General features: G+C 47.4%; 1 protein-coding gene across 1 annotated transcript in view; it reads left to right on the plus strand.

Moving 5' to 3' along the window:
• Positions 1-19,203, plus strand: part of LOC310783807 (death-associated protein kinase 3-like) — a gene marked incomplete at its 3' end in the record, with an annotated part of 65,077 nt that overhangs the window by 29,908 nt on the left and 15,966 nt on the right. Inside the window, exon 2 of the mRNA XM_083644707.1 lies at positions 16,253-16,474. Within this exon, the coding sequence (XP_083500833.1) occupies positions 16,253-16,474 (222 nt within the window). The remainder of the gene's footprint in view (positions 1-16,252; positions 16,475-19,203) is intronic.

Raw genomic sequence — 19,203 nt, forward strand, 5'->3', positions numbered from 1 at the left:
AATTGCAACAACCACTTCAGCAAAAAGCAAAGATTGTCCATTCCCTTCGGTTTATTTGTGGGTGTACAAGTACATGGAACATGAGCATCACCCAAACTATCTTTGTGGGATGTTGTTAGAATAATGGGTCTGATTGTGGTTAAATTGCTAATATATGCTTAAAGGGTGAATATGACTGTTAATTCAAAAATCTTTATGGGAATGAGGTGAAATGTCCCAGTTTTGTGCTGAGGAATGCAGATCTTTGTCTCATCCTCATTTCCTCTCTCTTGTCTCGGTGTCTGTAGTGCCAAGAAGCAATTTGGCAGCAATGCAACAAAGTTGGTTTTATTATGGTCCATGAAATATTGATTTCTTATTTCAATCGCTAAATGCACCATTACCCAGCCAAGGTTGATCAGTACGTCTTTTATTTCAATGTCATCCAAGGCACTTGGCTATCATTTTCGGAATTTCAAGTTCACCCACCACCAAATCCTAAAAACCTGGCACGTTATATTTTCCATTATTTTTGGCTCTGCAGCTTGTTCGTTAAATATGGAAACCCTCGATCAGATCAGGATCATTCCCTGGCTGCTAGGTTAACAGGCATTAACTCGAGCTCGAACCTGCAACCCTCGTGTTGGTAGGCAGGGAATCTACCCGGTGGACACCCAGCTGTATCCCATGTGACAGAAGCCCTTTTCCCACATGCTTACCGGGATCCGTGTCTGAGAGAAATAGTTGCTGGTTCGATGTTTATCCGTTCACCTGCGTCGCGTTGAAGCACTTTTTACAGACTGGCTTCGTTTGATGTGTCCGGCTTGCCTTCGGAAATCAGCAAGCTGACATACTGCTCTTATTAGGCTATCACAAGATAATTTCGCCAGTTTGCTTTAATGTGCGCGAATGATTAGATTATGCCCGCTGGAACATTAAGCAACGTGTGTAGGCTACACTTCGCCCATGATTGAAGGACCGCTGTCGCGGAAAATGACTGGACCCCTTTCCACTTGCGTCGCCTTAAGAGCATACCGCTCTTCTGACTGGATCGAAACTGGTGAAATGTCGGGGACGACGGGGTCGCGCTTATACCGGCACGGCGCCTTTCCCACATGCAGGCATTACACCACGTTCCGGTCATTTTGAGGTACAAAGCGCATGTGGGAAAAGGGCTACAGACACGCTGACAGGCTGTGTTCCCTGACATGAGGCCGTGGGCTGTGTGCTTACAGGGAGCACTGAGCGGTGTGTACTCCACTCTTTACAGCAAACTCTCCTATTTCACATCAGTAGTACTCTGTGCCAATCAATAGCTGCTCCCTGTAGTGGAAAGGAAACTATACACTGACTCTATAGTGGCCAATATAGCAGGAGGACAGTGTTCCTCCTTATACCTGCTGATGTAGGTGTGTAGGTGTGTGGTGTTAGTCTTTTGCTGCTATACGTTGTGAGGGATGTGTTCATAGGGTGTGGGGTACGTGGTGGTATTAGCATGTCATGGTTTACATCCTAGATCCTCGATGCGCGGCTCGCGAGACGATTTTTTTTTTTACAAACTACAAACATAAATAAACGTCAACTTGAATCTATGTTTCAACTACCACACAGCCTATAATATTATAGCCTATGTTTATTTAAAAATATATATATATATCAAAATTGACAACTGGTCCGCGACTTTTTTTTTCATCTATCTACTGGTCCTTGGCACAAAAAAGTTTGGGAACCCCTGGTTTAGACTACTGAGCTGGGTGTGTGAGACCAGGAAAGCACAGGCTGTTTACTGAGCTGGAGGTGTGTGGAGCTGCATCCCAGAGAGAGACAGACTGGACATCAGAATTTTTTCATATATATATATTTTAATCAAGTCGGTGTGAATGTTTTCATCACTTTTATCATTTTTTATTAAGTTGGCCTGAATGTTTTTTATATCATATATATATATATATATATATATCGGTCTGAATGTTTTTATGATTTTTATAATTGTTTCTAACATTTTTACATTTTTATCATTGGTTCTACATTTTTTATCATTGGTTTTATCATTGAATAAACTAAAAACTAAATCAAACGCTTACTGTGTGGTTTTGCGGTAAAAGTGGCTCTCCTCTTGACTTTGACCGGCTAGTGTGGCTCTCATGGAGAAGATAGTGAGGATCACTGGTTTACATGGTGCATTATTATACTCCAGGAGTCTAGACTCCTAAAAGGCTGTAATGTATCGATGGATTATGGCAGGATTAAGGCCAAACAATAGAAGGATGAATATCATATCAGGATCACTTCCTCTCCTCCAAAGAGCGCTTAAGGACAGGAACCATGGGCTTTATCTGGCCCTTATTTTGAGACACATAAACAATACTACTAGTACTGTCTGGTGTGAGGATACAATCATCTTGACCTTTTTTAGTTAGCTAGTTTGTTAGTTTGAAGATTATTATATTTTGTTTCCTCTGCTCTAAGTCCCTCTGTCTCAATAGAAAGAAATGTGTTGAGCTGCTTATAATGAGCTATGGTAAAGGAAGGTTTTTCTTGCTGAATACCAGCAGAAAAAACCTCAGAAAGAAATATATCAAAAATAGAAATGGGGGCAGGTGCACCCCTAAAGAAGACTTGGTGAGGTCTAGCTGTCTAGCTGGAAAAAAGGCTTTTCATGAGAGAAACCCTGGGGTTATTTTATATGTTTTAGTATCAGACATGCTGCTGATGTATAAAGATATCAAGGAGTCCAACCCCCCCTCATGGCTGACATCCTATAGTGTCAGTTGGAGCACGTACCCAAATCAGGAGGGGGAAAATACTTGTGTGTGTGTGTGTAGCTCTACATGTGTCATCTGCTGCTGTCAGCCAGAGCTTTGCCAGACGCTCACACGCTGGGTTTCACACGCTGGGTTGACGGCTTCAGCTTCAGAGCTCATTATCACCTCGTTTTCACACTCTTTGTAAAGGATGCTGCATTTTCAACACAAACCCCGTCGTGTCTGTTTCAGGACCCGAACAATCCTGTGTGTCACATTTAAACACAATGTCATGACGTGTGAATAGCGGCATTATGGTGCGTTAACACGTGTCGCTCGCTGTCCGACCTCTTGTGAGCGGTACTGTCGTTCCTAGGTTTAAAGAACCAGATGCACGGGCGTTACCACAACAGGCAATTCTAATCATGTCACATACGTTTCTGGAACTTGCGGTCCAATAGAGAGCCAAAGTGAAACGTCACTTCCTGCTCGTCCTCGTCAAACTGAAACGTAGGGGTTAGTTTCGTATAAAAACTACATAGCTCGTGGGAAGCTCGTGGCATGTCGCCGGTCTTCAGCTTTGCCGGTAGAGAAAGTGACGTGCATGTAGTCTTTCTGATTTATAACTTCTAGTGTAACAGTTTGTCGACAAACTGTGACTTTCTTGACATGCAAAGTTACGTTTTAAATTGACAAAATTAGCGTTGGCACCCCGTGGCACAATTCAAACGGGATCAAAAAAGTAACCTTATTCTCCGTCCACCGCCATTCATAATTTTCGCCGCACTGGTACAGGGAGAAAGCAGGAAGCGACGTTTCACTTTGCCTCTCTATGGTGGTGCTGTATCTGGCACGGAGGTAGACGGCAAATTAGTTTATTAGTTATTAGTATACTAACTGTTAATAGTATAGAGTAGACCAGACCGGCACATCCGGGTACCTCGCAAAACGTGAAGGCCACGCCCCTTTTTAGGGGGAAACAAGCCACTCGCCGTTGACTTCAATGTAAAATAGCAGTACCAAAAAAAATCTATAGAAAAATAACAGAATTAATTTAGTTTATAAATGACCCAAAGACACCATGACATGACAATATATTTCAACTCGGACGGCCATATAATGCGCAAGATACATCGACACGAGGTACTTGCCTTATATGAACGCTGTATCCAGTTTCCACCAGGTTACATGCATCGTCCACATTGACGGTGTCACCCCTACTCTATTTCAAAAAACATCGCAGATTTTTTTTTTTTTTTTCATTGTTAGTGAAACCAACAACACAGCAACTCTTCAGCATATCTCTATCAAATTAAACCGTTTTAAATAGTTTGATGTTTTTTCAGCTTCTTGTACAGTCTTTTCCTATGGTGGGTTTTCCCGTAAAAGGGGCGGTGGCCTTCGCGTTGGATGCTTGATGATGTTCTGGTCTATTTGAGTGCAAAGCAAAAGGAAATGTAACAAAAAAAATAAATCCTACCCAGCTGCCTCTGCCTGGGTGTGTCCGGGTGTTACATGTGGACTTGCACTGATCTACGCTCTCAGTGAAGGAGGAAGTACAAACATGTAGTAGCCTCACATGAGGAAGTTGAGGAGTCTTCAGCTGTTGGTTCTGTCTACCCACTAACCTTAATTGATCCAGTTTGTGAGGCTCTTCTGGGGCTCATTAGTGCCAAATGTTCACTCCATCACTGCCTTCTCTTGACAAGACTCCCCCAGTGCAGTGCAGCAACCTCCAGCTCAAACCAGTGGCTCGTCCAGGACCATCACAAAGTAGCTCTCTGCTTTGCTGAATGTGTACAGTACTAACACGCCTGGTCCTCCTGACACGTTTGACCTCATCTCTCTAAACCTCAGTCACTCCTACTCGAGTATGTTAACATTTATGGGCGAGAAATTGTGCCCAGGTTACAGGCACTAGGCGGCCATCTTGCCTGCAGAATTTTCTCCTTGAAATGAAGATTGATTGACAGCTGCCATGTCGTGATATGATTGGTTGAAATGGGGTAGAAATTTGATAGTTATTCGTTACGTCACCATACTGTAGATTACAGTTATGAGTTCACGAAATCCTGAAAAATGAACTTTTGATGTGAAAAAGTGTGAAAAATGAAATAAATTAGATTTTTGTGATTTTTGTTGTTGTTCCATACATTATTAAATAGGTGCGGTGAATACCAAGGGGTATGTGAATTAAAATTAAAATTAAAAGTCATTTTTGGGTTCAGCTTGTCTTTAATGTGAGGGTGCTTCCATGTGTGTACATTGAATCAACAGGCAGGAGTGAATCTAGTCAAGCTGAGATGATGATGATAAATGAGGAGCGCTCATCAGTCTCAGTCGTAAAGACAAGCTATAATTAAGGAACAGAGAGCCATGAGGCATGAATGTGTTTCCCTCTGCAGTATCTTCCCCCATGCAGGTAAAAGAGGCTCTGCAACACACCTCCACAGCCAGGCAGCTCACATCCACACAAACAAACTCCTCCTAACCAGTCCTCTGACTTCTTCTCCCAGCCTCCCCTCCTCCCCTCCCCTCCCCTCCTCTCCCCTCCCTCCTCCCCTCCCCTCCCTCCTCCCCCCTCCCCTCCTCTCCCCTCCCTCCTCCCCCCTCCCCTCCTCTCCCCTCCCCTCCCCTCCTCTCCCCTCCCCTCCCCTCCCCTCCCCTTCCCTCCCCTCCCTCCTCCCCTCTCCTCTCCTCCCCTCCCCTCCCCTCCTCTCCCCTCCCCTCCGCTGCTCTCCCCTCCTCCCCTCCCCTCCCCTCCCCTCCCCTCTCCTCCCCTCCCCTCCCCTACCCTCCTCTCCCCTCTCCTCCCCTCCCCTCCCCTCCCCTCCCCTCCGCTCCTCTCCCCTCCTCCCCTCCCCTCCCCTCCGCTCCTCTCCCCTCCTCCCCTCCCCTCCCCTCCCCCCTGTGGAAACAACTAAGCCAAAAGTTGGAGGCCTTGCCTGTCCTTAAAACACAACAAAGGGGAGTGAGCAACCTGATCTGATCCTGCAGACTATCCTGCAGCACGGGGGGGGGGGGGGGCTGCTGGGAAGGAAGGTACTGTTGAGAAATGGCCACCCTGCTTGTGTTTGTCAGTGATTTCCTTCTCCGCCCCGCTCATTATCTCTGCCCCATCTTTGTGCTTATTCAGCAGCGTGATGATGGTGCAAGTCAGTGCTTCCCCCGCACGTCCCTAGAGTCTGAGATGGAGGGTTTCCCAGCCTTCCCCCACACGTCCCTAGAGTCTGAGACAGAGGGTTTCCCAGCCTTCCCCCACACGTCCCTAGAGTCTGAGAGGGAGGGTTTCCTGGCCTTCCCCCACACGTCCCTAGAGTCTGAGAGGGAGGGTTTCCCAGCCTTCCCCCGCACGTCCCTAGAGTCTGAGACAGAGGGTTTCCCAGCCTTCCCCCACACGTCCCTAGAGTCTGAGACGGAGGGTTTCCCAGCCTTCCCCCACACGTCCCTAGAGTCTGAGACAGGGGGTTTCCCAGCCTTCCCCCGCACGTCCCTAGAGTCTGAGACAGAGGGTTTCCCGGCCTTCCCCCGCACGTCCCTAGAGTCTGAGACAGAGGGTTTCCCAGCCTTCCCCTGCACGTCCCTAGAGTCTGAGACAGAGGGTTTCCTGGCCTTCCCCCGCACGTCCCTAGAGTCTGAGACAGAGGGTTTCCCAGCCTTCCCCCACACGTCCCTAGAGTCTGAGACATAGGGTTTCCCAGCCTTCCCCCACACGTCCCTAGAGTCTGAGACGGAGGGTTTCCCAGCCTTCCCCCGCACGTCCCTAGAGTCTGAGACAGAGGGTTTCCCAGCCTTCCCCCGCACGTCCCTAGAGTCTGAGACAGAGGGTTTCCCAGCCTTCCCCCACACGTCCCTAGAGTCTGAGACAGAGGGTTTCCCAGCCTTCCCCCGCACGTCCCTAGAGTCTGAGACAGAGGGTTTCCCAGCCTTCCCCCGCACGTCCCTAGAGTCTGAGACAGAGGGTTTCCCAGCCTTCCCCCGCACGTCCCTAGAGTCTGAGACAGAGGGTTTCCCAGCCTTCCCCCGCACGTCCCTAGAGTCTGAGACAGAGGGTTTCCCAGCCTTCCCCCGCACGTCCCTAGAGTCTGAGACAGAGGGTTTCCCAGCCTTCCCCCGCACGTCCCTAGAGTCTGAGACAGAGGGTTTCCCAGCCTTCCCCCACACGTCCTTAGAGTCTGAGACAGAGGGTTTCCCAGCCTTCCCCCACACGTCCCTAGAGTCTGAGACAGAGGGTTTCCCAGCCTTCCCCCGCACGTCCCTAGAGTCTGAGACAGAGGGTTTCCCAGCCTTCCCCCGCACGTCCCTAGAGTCTGAGACAGAGGGTTTCCCAGCCTTCCCCCCACGTCCCTAGAGTCTGAGACAGAGGGTTTCCCAGCCTTCCCCCGCACGTCCCTAGAGTCTGAGACAGAGGGTTTCCCAGCCTTCCCCCACACGTCCTTAGAGTCTGAGACAGAGGGTTTCCCAGCCTTCCCCCACACATCCCTAGAGTCTGAGACAGAGGGTTTCCCAGCCTTCCCCTGCACGTCCCTAGAGTCTGAGACAGAGGGTTTCCCGGCCTTCCCCCGCACGTCCCTAGAGTCTGAGACAGAGGGTTTCCCAGCCTTCCCCCACACGTCCCTAGAGTCTGAGACAGAGGGTTTCCCGGCCTTCCCCCGCACGTCCCTAGAGTCTGAGACAGAGGGTTTCCCAGCCTTCCCCTGCACGTCCCTAGAGTCTGAGACAGAGGGTTTCCCGGCCTTCCCCCACATGTCCCTAGAGTCTGAGACAGAGGGTTTCCCAGCCTTCCCCCACATGTCCCTAGAGTCTGAGACAGAGGGTTTCCCGGCCTTCCCCCGCACGTCCCTAGAGTCTGAGACAGAGGGTTTCCCGGCCTTCCCCCACACGTCCCTAGAGTCTGAGACAGAGGGTTTCCCGGCCTTCCCCCACACGTCCCTAGAGTCTGAGACAGAGGGTTTCCCAGCCTTCCCCTGCACGTCCCTAGAGTCTGAGACAGAGGGTTTCCCAGCCTTCCCCTGCATGTCCCGTGAAGCACCATTCTTAGCTCTCATATAGGAACCTAAAGGAGGGGAAGGGTCTTTGCTTTTCGAGGCAGCGTTGGGGGGGTTTTGGTTTCTCTTCACTACCTCACCAAGGGAAGAGGGCTCATTTGAACCCGTGTTTGTACGTGTGTGCAGCTGGTGTTGTTAGGGTGGGCTCACTTTCCCCTCCCTGTATGTGTGGCAGAGCTTTGGAAATCAATAGCAGCAGTGTGGGGCTGTTTAGCTAGCTTCCCACAGGCTGTAAGCTATCACTGTAAACAACCATTTGTTTCCCTGATGCAGTGTTAGCTATGTTGTTGTTCTTAACCCATCTGCATAGCTTCCATGGCCCAAAAGGCTGCATGGAAACGTCTCCATATATTAGGTTGTTTCTAAACAAAGGGGTAAAACCAGTTTACTAGTTTGTATTTATTTATTTATTTCCAACTAAAGTCTCTTGCACAAGTGAGCTGAGGCTCATTTTAGGCTTTACTGAGGCTGATAGCATTTTAATGTGTTATTGGCACTTGGCAGGTGTAGATACAGTAGGACACACTGCACATTAGAACTGCACATGTTCATGCCTCTTTTTTTAGAGATTCAAATTTTCTAATTAAATTCAAAAGTGTTGCAGTGAGTGTACAGACAAGACAAATACCACAACCACTAAACAATCATTGACTCAGTCATCAACATAATATGTAGTCCTTGTAAAATACTAAAAGAAACGGAATAAACCAAATAAATAAAATCGTACTAGGAATAAAATGCACCCTACTACTACTACTACTACTACAGTCTTATGGGGCAGTACTAAGTAGTGGTGCAATAATACTGGTCAGTTTCTCTGCAGGGGGCGGGTGGGTAGAGGAGAGGATGGGAGTTCACTATGCAACAATGCCAGTGCCATTTGCATCTCTTTATCAGACATATTCTCGATTAGAAGTAGCTTTATTACTAAACCGTTTTAAGTGCTGAGAGAGAGAGGTGTGAAAATGGTAGGTAAACACTGCTTTGCTTCATGTATCTGGTTTGTATATCCGCAGTCCTACTGTAGGTCTCAGGCAGGCACAGAACGTACATGCTAGGTGTTGACCGTCAGCTGTAGTCTTTGAGCTACGTTCAAGTGCAACTCTTTGCCTCTGACAGTCGGCCTTCGTTGCCGCTAGTCGTTTGAAGTTGGGTTTGGCGTTCCATCCTGTGCAGCCGACTCCCAGACCTTGAGGCAACGTCCTTGGAGAAATGACTGCCAGATTAAATAATTTGACTTTTATTTACCTCTTTGTTTTATGAACCTTTATTTATCCAGGGAAGGTATGCTGAGCATGTAGCTGCTTTTTCACTGACACCCTGCTTCTCATTGATCCCATTTCACACATGCACACCTGGGAGAGGCCCTGCACGACAAGCCGTGCCCTCCTGCTCACTGGAGCAGGTGGGAATTGGAGTGCCTTGCTCCAGGGCCATGTCATCTTAGTGGCGACAGCATTACAAATTCATGTTCTTCACCTAGATCTTCTCAGCTGGCCCACAGCCTCTAGGCCCGCACCGCCCTGATTTCTTTTAAAGATTTGGACAGAATTACCGTAACTAACCTCTCACGGCTGGCTTCGATTGCTAAGCTATGGATTTTGCTGGGAGCGAGTCTGCGCTGTTACCCAACCCAAGAGATACAGCTCCTTTTCAACTCCATGCCAGGGTGAAGCAATCCTCCAGAGTCTCTGCTGTTAGTTTGTCATGAGTTTGAGTGAAAAGACCACTCAACCTGACACCCATCATCAGGTGCTTTAACATATAATAACGCATGTAACAATCAAATTCATATAACTCTTTCCAGGTGCAGCATAGTGATAGCCATCAAATAATTTGAGCTAACCGTAGTTCTGATGTTTGGAGTTGGATGTTGGCCTCTAAAGTTTGTATCGCTGGAGTGGTAAAAAGTTCAGAGAAGATTAGAAATATTATGTTAATTTCCACAGAATCTTAAGCACAAGTGAAGTGAATAAATCTGGATCTGCTCGTCGGTTTCACTGCCAGGCAGCATAAGTGCACTCCCAAAATATCACACATATTTTGAGGCTTCTGAATGGCTTCATAAAAATGTTGATTCCCCACCCCTTTTACAGCACATCTTTTAGCTTTTCATATCTCCTTCCTTCTCTGGGTGAACACGTCAGCAGTAGATAGAGCGATTTCCTCTCCGAGCAGTCTAAAGGTCCTTACACATCGGGAGCGTTTTTTTTCCGTGCAATGAATTCGCACGTCAATAATATTTTCCGAACCTATATCAGTCAATGCAACCGTGCATACCAACGGCCAAGTTTCACTGAGCGTTATTGCGGCGTTTATTTTTTCGAACCACGGTCGATCTTTCAGAAATTCGCTTCCGACGTGTTACACGTCTGTGGCTGTGATTGACAGGTGGGTCAAAACTCGCATCGCAATTTCGTGCCGTATATTCGCATCGCTCTTGATGTGTAAGGACCTTAAGTGCACGTTCACACCATACGGCAAATCCACACTGAAGCCGCGCTGAAGGGGCGGAGGAGCAGCTCCGAGCCAGGCGCTGAGGAAAATGGTGTTTCTGGTGGGACCGCTTTAGCGCGGCACTCGGCATCACTTAGCTTCAGCGTGGCTTTGGCGTACGGTGTGCACAAAGGCTAAGAAGCCCTGTTTGGAAACACTTTGGATTTTGGTCAATAGATGGCAAAACCGTGGAATCTGAGATAAAGTTGTGTGCAAACTACGTAGCTAAGGTAGTTAGCTTACCATTAGCTGCCTGTGGAGCTACGGATGCTGAATAGGGACAAACCAGACTGCAGCCAGGCAAAGCACTAATTCTTCCTCCTCACCCAACTTCACTATCTTGCGAAGCCTCTATTGAGCTCCGTGTTTCACCTACAGTGAAGATTCAGCCATCACCTGAGTGTAACCCTAACCCCTCCTGTCTGATAGCAGCCTGAGCTTCAGCAGTGGTTGGCCGATTGTAGCTCGACGGCCAAGAGTTCATGTAGCCAAGCAAGTGCGTGACAGCCAGGTGTTCATATACCTGAATACAGGTCGCAGAGTTCTATGTGTGTGTGTATATTATATTACATGTACATAGTATGAACAAAGCATGTTATGTAAGCTAAGCTCCACTCTGTAGACAACCTTGACATGCTCTATCTGATCTCTCTGTGGTAGTGAGCGGTCTGATGCTAAGGTCTGTGCCCTCTATCTCCTCGGAGGCCTGTAGGGGGCCGGACGCCACAATAGGGTGAAGCTGGAGGAAATGCGGGGCTGCAGGACATGTCATTAACATGAGAACAGCCTGGTCCCCAACCCTCACTTCCTCCAAAGAACTTTTATGGAAAGAAATGACAGCTCCATATTGCCCCATTGCAACATCAGCGCCCAGCAGCCTCCGCCATTTTGCGTGACAGCGCCAAAAGAACCTCGCACAGGCTCGCAGTGGTCAGCTGCGGTAGCGCTGGCCCCTATAATCAGCCTCTCTAAACAGTAACTCAACGGGAGAACACTCTAAACTTTGGGGATTCACATCTTTTCCGGGCGTACTGCAAATCTTGATTGAAGTGGTGTAGTGCAGGGATGTAAAACAACAACCATATTGTGGAAACTAAGCAAAATCTTTCGTTTTCTTTGTTTAGTTTTTTCAAGATAAATACCTAATGAAAAGGACCTGAGGTTCAACTCCCGTTGAGTTACTGTTTAGAGAGGCTGATTATAGGGGCCAGCGCTACCGCAGCTGACCACTGCGAGGCGCATTCTGTTTCCAAAAATGGCCGGAGTGTCGTCTCTTTCCTTCCACGCTCTTTGCTTCCTCCCCACATTGTCTGCTCCATGTCTCTGGCTCACAGGCAAGACATGTCACTTGCTTTTTGGAGCCTGCCTCAAGTGGCCATTCAAGGAACTGCAAGGTTTTTGGCACTTCGGATAGGAGGCGTCATGCCACCCAGGGCCATGGGGGGGCACACTCGGCGGATAGGAGGCGTCATGCCAGCCAGGGCCATGAGGGGGCGCACTCAGCAGAGAGGAGGCATCAACAGCCCTCAGCTTACTTCCTGCGGGTGTTTTTGCTGGCCCGTGTTGTTGAGCGTGACAGCAGAGTCAGCGTTATCCGCTCTGATAGGACCTTTCAACAACAATGCTGCACACAAACATGATGGCAGAGTTTCCATTACAGACCGTATGTATGTGTACACATATACACATACACGTACACATACACATACATACACATACATACATACACACACACACACACACACACACACACACACATACACATACACACACACATACACACACACACACACACACACACACACACACACACACACACACACACACATACATGGACTCATCTGTCACACTGCCTCACCACAATCACAATGATGTGAAAAGTGCTTCTGTGTGCACTTCAGTGCTGCCTGCATGGCTGCACACACACATACACACACACACACACACACACACACACACACACGTTTATGTGTGCTCCGTCCGGCCTCTCTTTCATCCTATTAAACATAATGGTAGCACTTACACTCTACAAAGACCTTATTCTAGTGTATTAACCTGCATCTAGCCTACCCATGGACACATATTTAATGTACACAAATATCACTGGGGTACTTCAGGCTAATCTCTCTACTGTATAATGTACTTAAACACCATTATGTATTATGCATACGGGAGGTTTTCCTCAAGCACCATCACAGTACTATTGTGTATTTAAAACATGTTTCCATGCCTGCTATTAAGTCATTTTAGGGCAAGGCCACTTTAGCCTTTGATATACACATTTATTGGGGCATGTAGGGCACCAAGGCCCAAACCAATGCTTATTAAAATCCTTTTTCCTTAACAAAATAAATATCCTAATAGAGAAATGAGGTGCTGCAGTGTGATACAGCACACACTGTAATAAGATGTCTCAGACTGCGTCTAGTAACACATGATAACGAGTGTAAGCGTTTATTTTCTGTAGCTACAAATTACAGAGGTTCCCTAAACGCCTCACAGTGTCGGCCTATCGGTAGACGCTGTGCGGCGTTTGTCATTTGCTGCGTGGCATCATGAGTTGTAGTAGTTTAAAACGAGGAGATCCTCAACCTTCTCTTAAGGGCCAGTTCAGAACAGGGCATGCTGCCAAACTGGCCATGTGGGTAGACGGGGCATTACAGCCACACTCCAGGGCATCCTCGGCACTGACCTTGTTTGGTCTTGGTATACTTCCTGACCTGCTTTTACACAGGTTATTACACTGGATTAAGGCCGTTTTTTGTGTTGAGTGTGGACTGTTGTCTTGCTCCTTGCATGGTTTCCAGCTTGGAGCGCTGCTGCTGTGCTGAGCTGTGCTCCTCCTCGGTGAGAGCTAGCTGTGCTGCTCCTCAGTGAGAGCTAGCTGTGCTGCTCCTCAGTGAGAGCTAGCTGTGCTGCTCCTCGGTGAGAGCTAGCTGTGCTGCTCCTCGGTGAGAGCTATCTGTGCTGCTCCTCAGTGAGAGCTAGCTGTGCTCCTCCTCGGTGAGAGCTAGCTGTGCTCCTCCTCAGTGAGAGCTAGCTGTGCTGCTCCTCGGTGAGAGCTAGCTGTGCTGCTCCTCAGTGAGAGCTAGCTGTGCTGCTCCTCGGTGAGAGCTAGCTGTGCTGCTCCTCGGTGAGAGCTAGCTGTGCTGCTCCTCAGTGAGAGCCTAGCTGTGCTGCTCCTCAGTGAGAGCTAGCTGTGCTGCTCCTCGGTGAGAGCTAGCTGTGCTGCTCCTCAGTGAGAGCTAGCTGTGCTCCTCCTCGGTGAGAGCTAGCTGTGCTCCTCCTCGGTGAGAGCTAGCTGTGCTCCTCCTCAGTGAGAGCTAGCTGTGCTGCTCCTCGGTGAGAGCTAGCTGTGCTCCTCCTCGGTGAGAGCTAGCTGTGCTCCTCCTCAGTGAGAGCTAGCTGTGCTGCTCCTCAGTGAGAGCTAGCTGTGCTGCTCCTGCTCCTCGGTGAGAGCTAGCTGTGCTCCTCCTCAGTGAGAGCTAGCTGTGCTCCTCCTCAGTGAGAGCTAGCTGTGCTCCTCCTCGGTGAGAGCTAGCTGTGCTGCTCCTCGGTGAGAGCTAGCTGTGCTGCTCCTCGGTGAGAGCTAGCTGTGCTGCTCCTCGGTGAGAGCTAGCTGTGCTGCTCCTGCTCCTCGGTGAGAGCCTAGCTGTGCTCCTCCTCGGTGAGAGCTAGCTGAGAGCTAGCTGTGCTGCTCCTCGGTGAGAGCTAGCTGTGCTGCTCCTCAGTGAGAGCTAGCTGTGCTCCTCCTCGGTGAGAGCTAGCTGTGCTGCTCCTCGGTGAGAGCTAGCTGTGCTCCTCCTCGGTGAGAGCTAGCTGTGCTCCTCCTCAGTGAGAGCTAGCTGTGCTCCTCCTCAGTGAGAGCTAGCTGTGCTCCTCCTCGGTGAGAGCTAGCTGTGCTCCTCCTCGGTGAGAGCTAGCTGTGCTCCTCCTCAGTGAGAGCTAGCTGTGCTGCTCCTCCTCGGTGAGAGCTAGCTGTGCTGCTCCTCGGTGAGAGCTAGCTGTGCTGCTCCTGCTCCTCGGTGAGAGCCTAGCTGTGCTGCTCCTCGGTGAGAGCTAGCTGTGCTGCTGTTGTTTTAGTTTTTTTTGCGTAGGCCGTCCCTGTGGGAATTGAACCCCTAACCCATGATTGTGTTAGTCAGTGGCAGTGCCATGCTTTTTATCTTTTATCTTTATGATTTTATGGTTCACAGGAGCCGTATTCTATATACAGCTGATTATCTAATCTCAGAATATAATGACAGAGATTTAGTGGATCATTCTCAGCTCATTAACATTTTACTGCTTTCCTAATTGCCCTAGAGGTTTCTTTGGATTGTTCTGCCCTTCTGAAAGTGACAGCACAGATTGCCCTCTTGGGTAGAGCACGTTTTTTTCCCACCCAGGACCAAGACAGGCTATGGAAAATAACATGTGCAATATTGAAAATACAGAGATGACGATGGGAGATTTTCCCCCCGATTTCTTTCAACCAAAAGAAGAATTATCCGTCATCTATTTGGAATTATCTATGGGGCTATCTTTATTTTTTTGATGTGATTTTCTGTTGACTAGTGCAGTGGTTCTCAAATGGGGGTCCGGGGGGGGGGGGCTTTTTGTGTGTGCAAAAGCTTCATAGTTCAACGAAAATATGTTATGCTTTAAATCTGAAATGGTTCATGGATTACATTCTAATCTGACAAACCTATCCATTTAAATGTCAAGCACGTTAGCGTGGAAACAAACTGAGCCCAAAATCACAAATCAGAATGAGGGGGTCCCCCGGTATATTTTCTATCTTATAAGGGGTCCTTGGCTGAAAAACATTTGAGAACCTCTGGACTAGTGGACCCGTGGGAGTTGGACCCCCCCCTCCCCCCGTGGGAGTTTACCCCCCCCTGGTATTAGTAGATGTATTTATGTTTCTATGGATGTGCAGATCATGTTTTCTGGGACTGATTCCAATTGGCCAATTATTTTTTGGTTGAACAGTTTGCTCACGGCTGATCACCAATCAGATCTCTGATTTTAATCATGCATTTCTACCCAGACTTTGTACTAACAGCAGCACCAAGTAAAAGAGCACGGCAAGCAGAAATAGTCCAATTCAAATATAGCACCATGTTTATTTAACAGTCTGCTCTAAGGCTGCACACATAACAGGCCGATGTGTAAATAAATAAATTATAGCTTTTATCCAAACATGGTAATTAAATGTTAATGTGCTTGATGACTGAAATGCTTACTCAACGATTGCCACTGGTAGTGCCTGAACAGTTTTTCATTGCAGCAGCGATGCCTCTGCCTTCTGTGCGATGTATGAAACTGGTTCTAATCTAAGCTAATCATATTAAACTGCTTCTAATCTATAGGATAATCATAGTCTGTGTTTAAGATGGTCCTAATCTCGAGGCTAATCATAGTCTGCGAAATTGAAAAAACCGTCAGAATTTAAATGAAGTGTCAGTGGCAGACAGGCAACATGCCTCGGCTACTAACGTTCCGCTTACTGCTGCAGATTGGCTCATACATTTGACACATGCGTTCAGCTGCTCTCCTCATCCTGTGATGGAACCTGTTTGTTTTTTAATTGGACGGCTGAAACAGTGATGGGCCTTTTCTGATTGGTGGATGGATGGATCACTGCACCCTGTCTGTTCAATCATGTCCAATCCTTCTGTCCGTTTATATTCTCTCTTGCTTATTTCTATCAGATTTTTCAACGGTGCTCTGTGTAACATTTTTAAACATCTATATATATATAATATATATATATATATATATATATTTTTTTTTGGGTGTTTGGTGTTTTTGCGTGTTTTGTATGATTTGTGTGTTTTTATATATGCTGGCTGCAAAACAATTTCCCTGTAAGAGACAATAAAATAAAGATACCTTGACCTTGATTATACCCAAAATCTCAAGTTTAAAGTGGTAATGATTTCATTTTGATTAAAGGCAACACACACCGTTAACCTCCACGTCTCTCCTCTCTCTGGGCAGCGGTCAGTTTGCTGTGGTCAGACGATGTCGGAACAGGAGCACGGGCGTGGAGTACGCCGCCAAGTTCATCAAGAAGCGGCGGAGCAAGTCGAGCCGGCGCGGGGTGACCCGGGAGGACATCGAGCGCGAGGTCAGCATCCTGACGGAGATCCAGCACGCCAACATCATCACCCTGCACGACGTCTACGAGAGCAAGCAAGACGTCATCCTCATCCTGGAACTGTGAGTCAGAAGAATTAGTCCCACCATTTAAAAACTAAAACTGTTTGAACCTGTTTAGAACTGTTTAGTGCAGTTTAGGGGTGTCAAAATTATCGTAGAATCGATGCATCGCGATGCGGACGTGTGAATCGAATCGTTGACAGATGAATCGTTTATGTTTAAATTTCTGTTGACATTCAGATTTTAAAGCACTTTAAAGTAAAAAAAGGGACTTTATATTTATCTGACTGCTTGTATTAACTGATGAAAAAGTAGCCATGTGCAGTAATAGTACAGACAATTGAGGATTTGATACTTGGAGCTGCAATACTGTTGGAGCTGTATCGAGATGCATCGTGGAATCGAATTGAATCGAATCGTTGACAGATGAATCGTAATCGAATCGTGAGGCCAGTGAAGATTCACAGGCCTAGTGCAGTTACGAACTAACTGAAGATGTTACGATTTCAAATGGTATAATGTTTAGCAATGAACTTTGGGGAACTTGTTTACAAAATGGATGGACAAGGTTCCCACAAAGGTCTGGAAAGCATGGGAAGGTATGGAAATTAAAAACAAATCCATGATTACAATTTCTTTGAAAGTATAGAAAAATACCAAAAATGGTGAGGGATTTTGGGGGAAATTCTGGAAACTCACCATCTTGCTTGTCCCAAGACAGGCTGCAGTCATTTGTTAGAAGATAAAGACCCTCCTGATTTGGAGCTATATAAATGTAAAATTAATTGAATGATTGATTGATTGATTGATTGATTGATTATTAGATTATGTATTTACAGTCAACCCCTGTCATGTCAGCTTTGTCTATAAACAAATGGGAGGTGGCTGGCAGTAGTCTGGGGAAGCGGTTTGGAGAAGAGGCTTGTGGCTGGACGGTGGCCGCTGCACGCGGGGCCCGTCCAGACGAGGAAGTCTGGGTGGTGGACGATGAGTAATCCTCTCCTCCACAGACACAGCCAAGGTGCCCTCACCCAGGGCACTTAACTCTCTAACTGCCCCTCACCCAGGGCATTTAACTCTATAACTGCCCCTCACCCAGGTCACTTAACCCTCTAACTGCCCCTCACCCAGGGCACTTAACCCTCTAACTGCTCCTCACCCAGGGCACTTAACCCTCTAACTGCCCCTCACCCAGGGCACTTAACTCTCTAACTGCCCCTCACCCAGGGCACTTAACCCTCTAACTGCCCCTCACCCAGGGCACTTAACCCTCTAACTGCCCCTCACCCAGGGCACTTAACCCTCTAACTGCTCCTCACCCAGGGCACTTAACTCTCTAACTGCTCCTCACCCAGGGCACTTAACCCTCTAACTGCCCCTCACCCAGGGCACTTAACTCTATAACTGCCCCTCACCCAGGGCACTTAACCCTCTAACTGCCCCTCACCCAGGGCACTTAACTCTATAACTGCCCCTCACCCAGGGCACTTAACTCTCTAACTGCCCCTCACCCAGGGCACTTAACCCTCTAACTGCCCCTCACCCAGGGCATTTAACTCTCTAACTGCCCCTCACCCAGGGCACTTAACCCTCTAACTGCCCCTCACCCAGGGCACTTAACTCTCTAACTGCCCCTCACCCAAGGCACTTAACTCTCTAACTGCCCCTCACCCAGGGCACTTAACTCTCGAACTCCAACTCTCCTATTTGTAGTTACCTGTGATATGGAACCTCATAATATGAGGACATATTTGTAGTTACCTGTGATATTGAACCTCATGATATGAGGAAATATTTGTAGTTAGCTGTGATAAGAAACCTCATGATATGAGCATTATGAGGACATATTTGTAGTTAGCTGTGATAAGAAACCTCATGATATGAGGAGATATTTGTAGTTAGCTGTGATAAGAAACCTCATGATATGAGGAGATATTTGTAGTTAGCTGTGATAAGAAACCTCATGATATGAGGAGATATTTGTAGTTAGCTGTGATAAGAAACCTCATGATATGAGGAGATATTTGTAGTTAGCTGTGATAAGAAACCTCATGATATGAGGAGATATTTGTAGTTAGCTGTGATAAGAAACCTCATGATATGAGGAGATATTTGAAGTTAGCTGTGATAAGAAACCTCATGATATGAGGAGATATTTGTAGTTAGCTGTGATAAGAAACCTCATGATATGAGGAGATATTTGTAGTTAGCTGTGATAAGAAACCTCATGATATGAGGAGATAAGTATTTGTAGTTAGCTGTGATTTTCTGCAGGACTGTGTAATGGCCTAGTTGTCAACATCCAATCTAATTAGGCTAATTTATGCCTGATATACAAGGTGAATGCAATGAACCACCTGGCAGGGTAGAAAAGCAGCAGGACTCCGGCACTGAAGGAGCTTGGTCTGTAGGGGGGGGGGGTGCTGACCACTGCAGTGGAAGTGAAACAATCAATGAATCCATTCTTATGTATTTTATCACTGATATTGTCTGATGAATGTAATATTTGATCAATGAATTTCGATCAAATTGCTGGCGGATCCCATCGACTCCCCTCATGGACTGATAGAAGAAGTCCTTCAACCAACTATCATAGTGGAGCTTTTATCCAAACCGCCTCACAGTTCTCTAAGTGCACATGTTTTTGGCATGGCTTTTCCAGTGTGAATCAAACCCCCCTAACCCTATTTAGTTAGTACAGTACTGTACTAACTAACCCTATTTAGTTAGTACAGTACTGCAGTGCACACTAACTAACCCTAGTGAGTTAGTACAGTACTGCACTAACT

Source organism: Poromitra crassiceps (assembly GCF_964638095.1).
Source record: "Poromitra crassiceps genome assembly, chromosome: 10".
In the NCBI taxonomy this organism is placed as follows: domain Eukaryota; kingdom Metazoa; phylum Chordata; class Actinopteri; order Beryciformes; family Melamphaidae; genus Poromitra; species Poromitra crassiceps.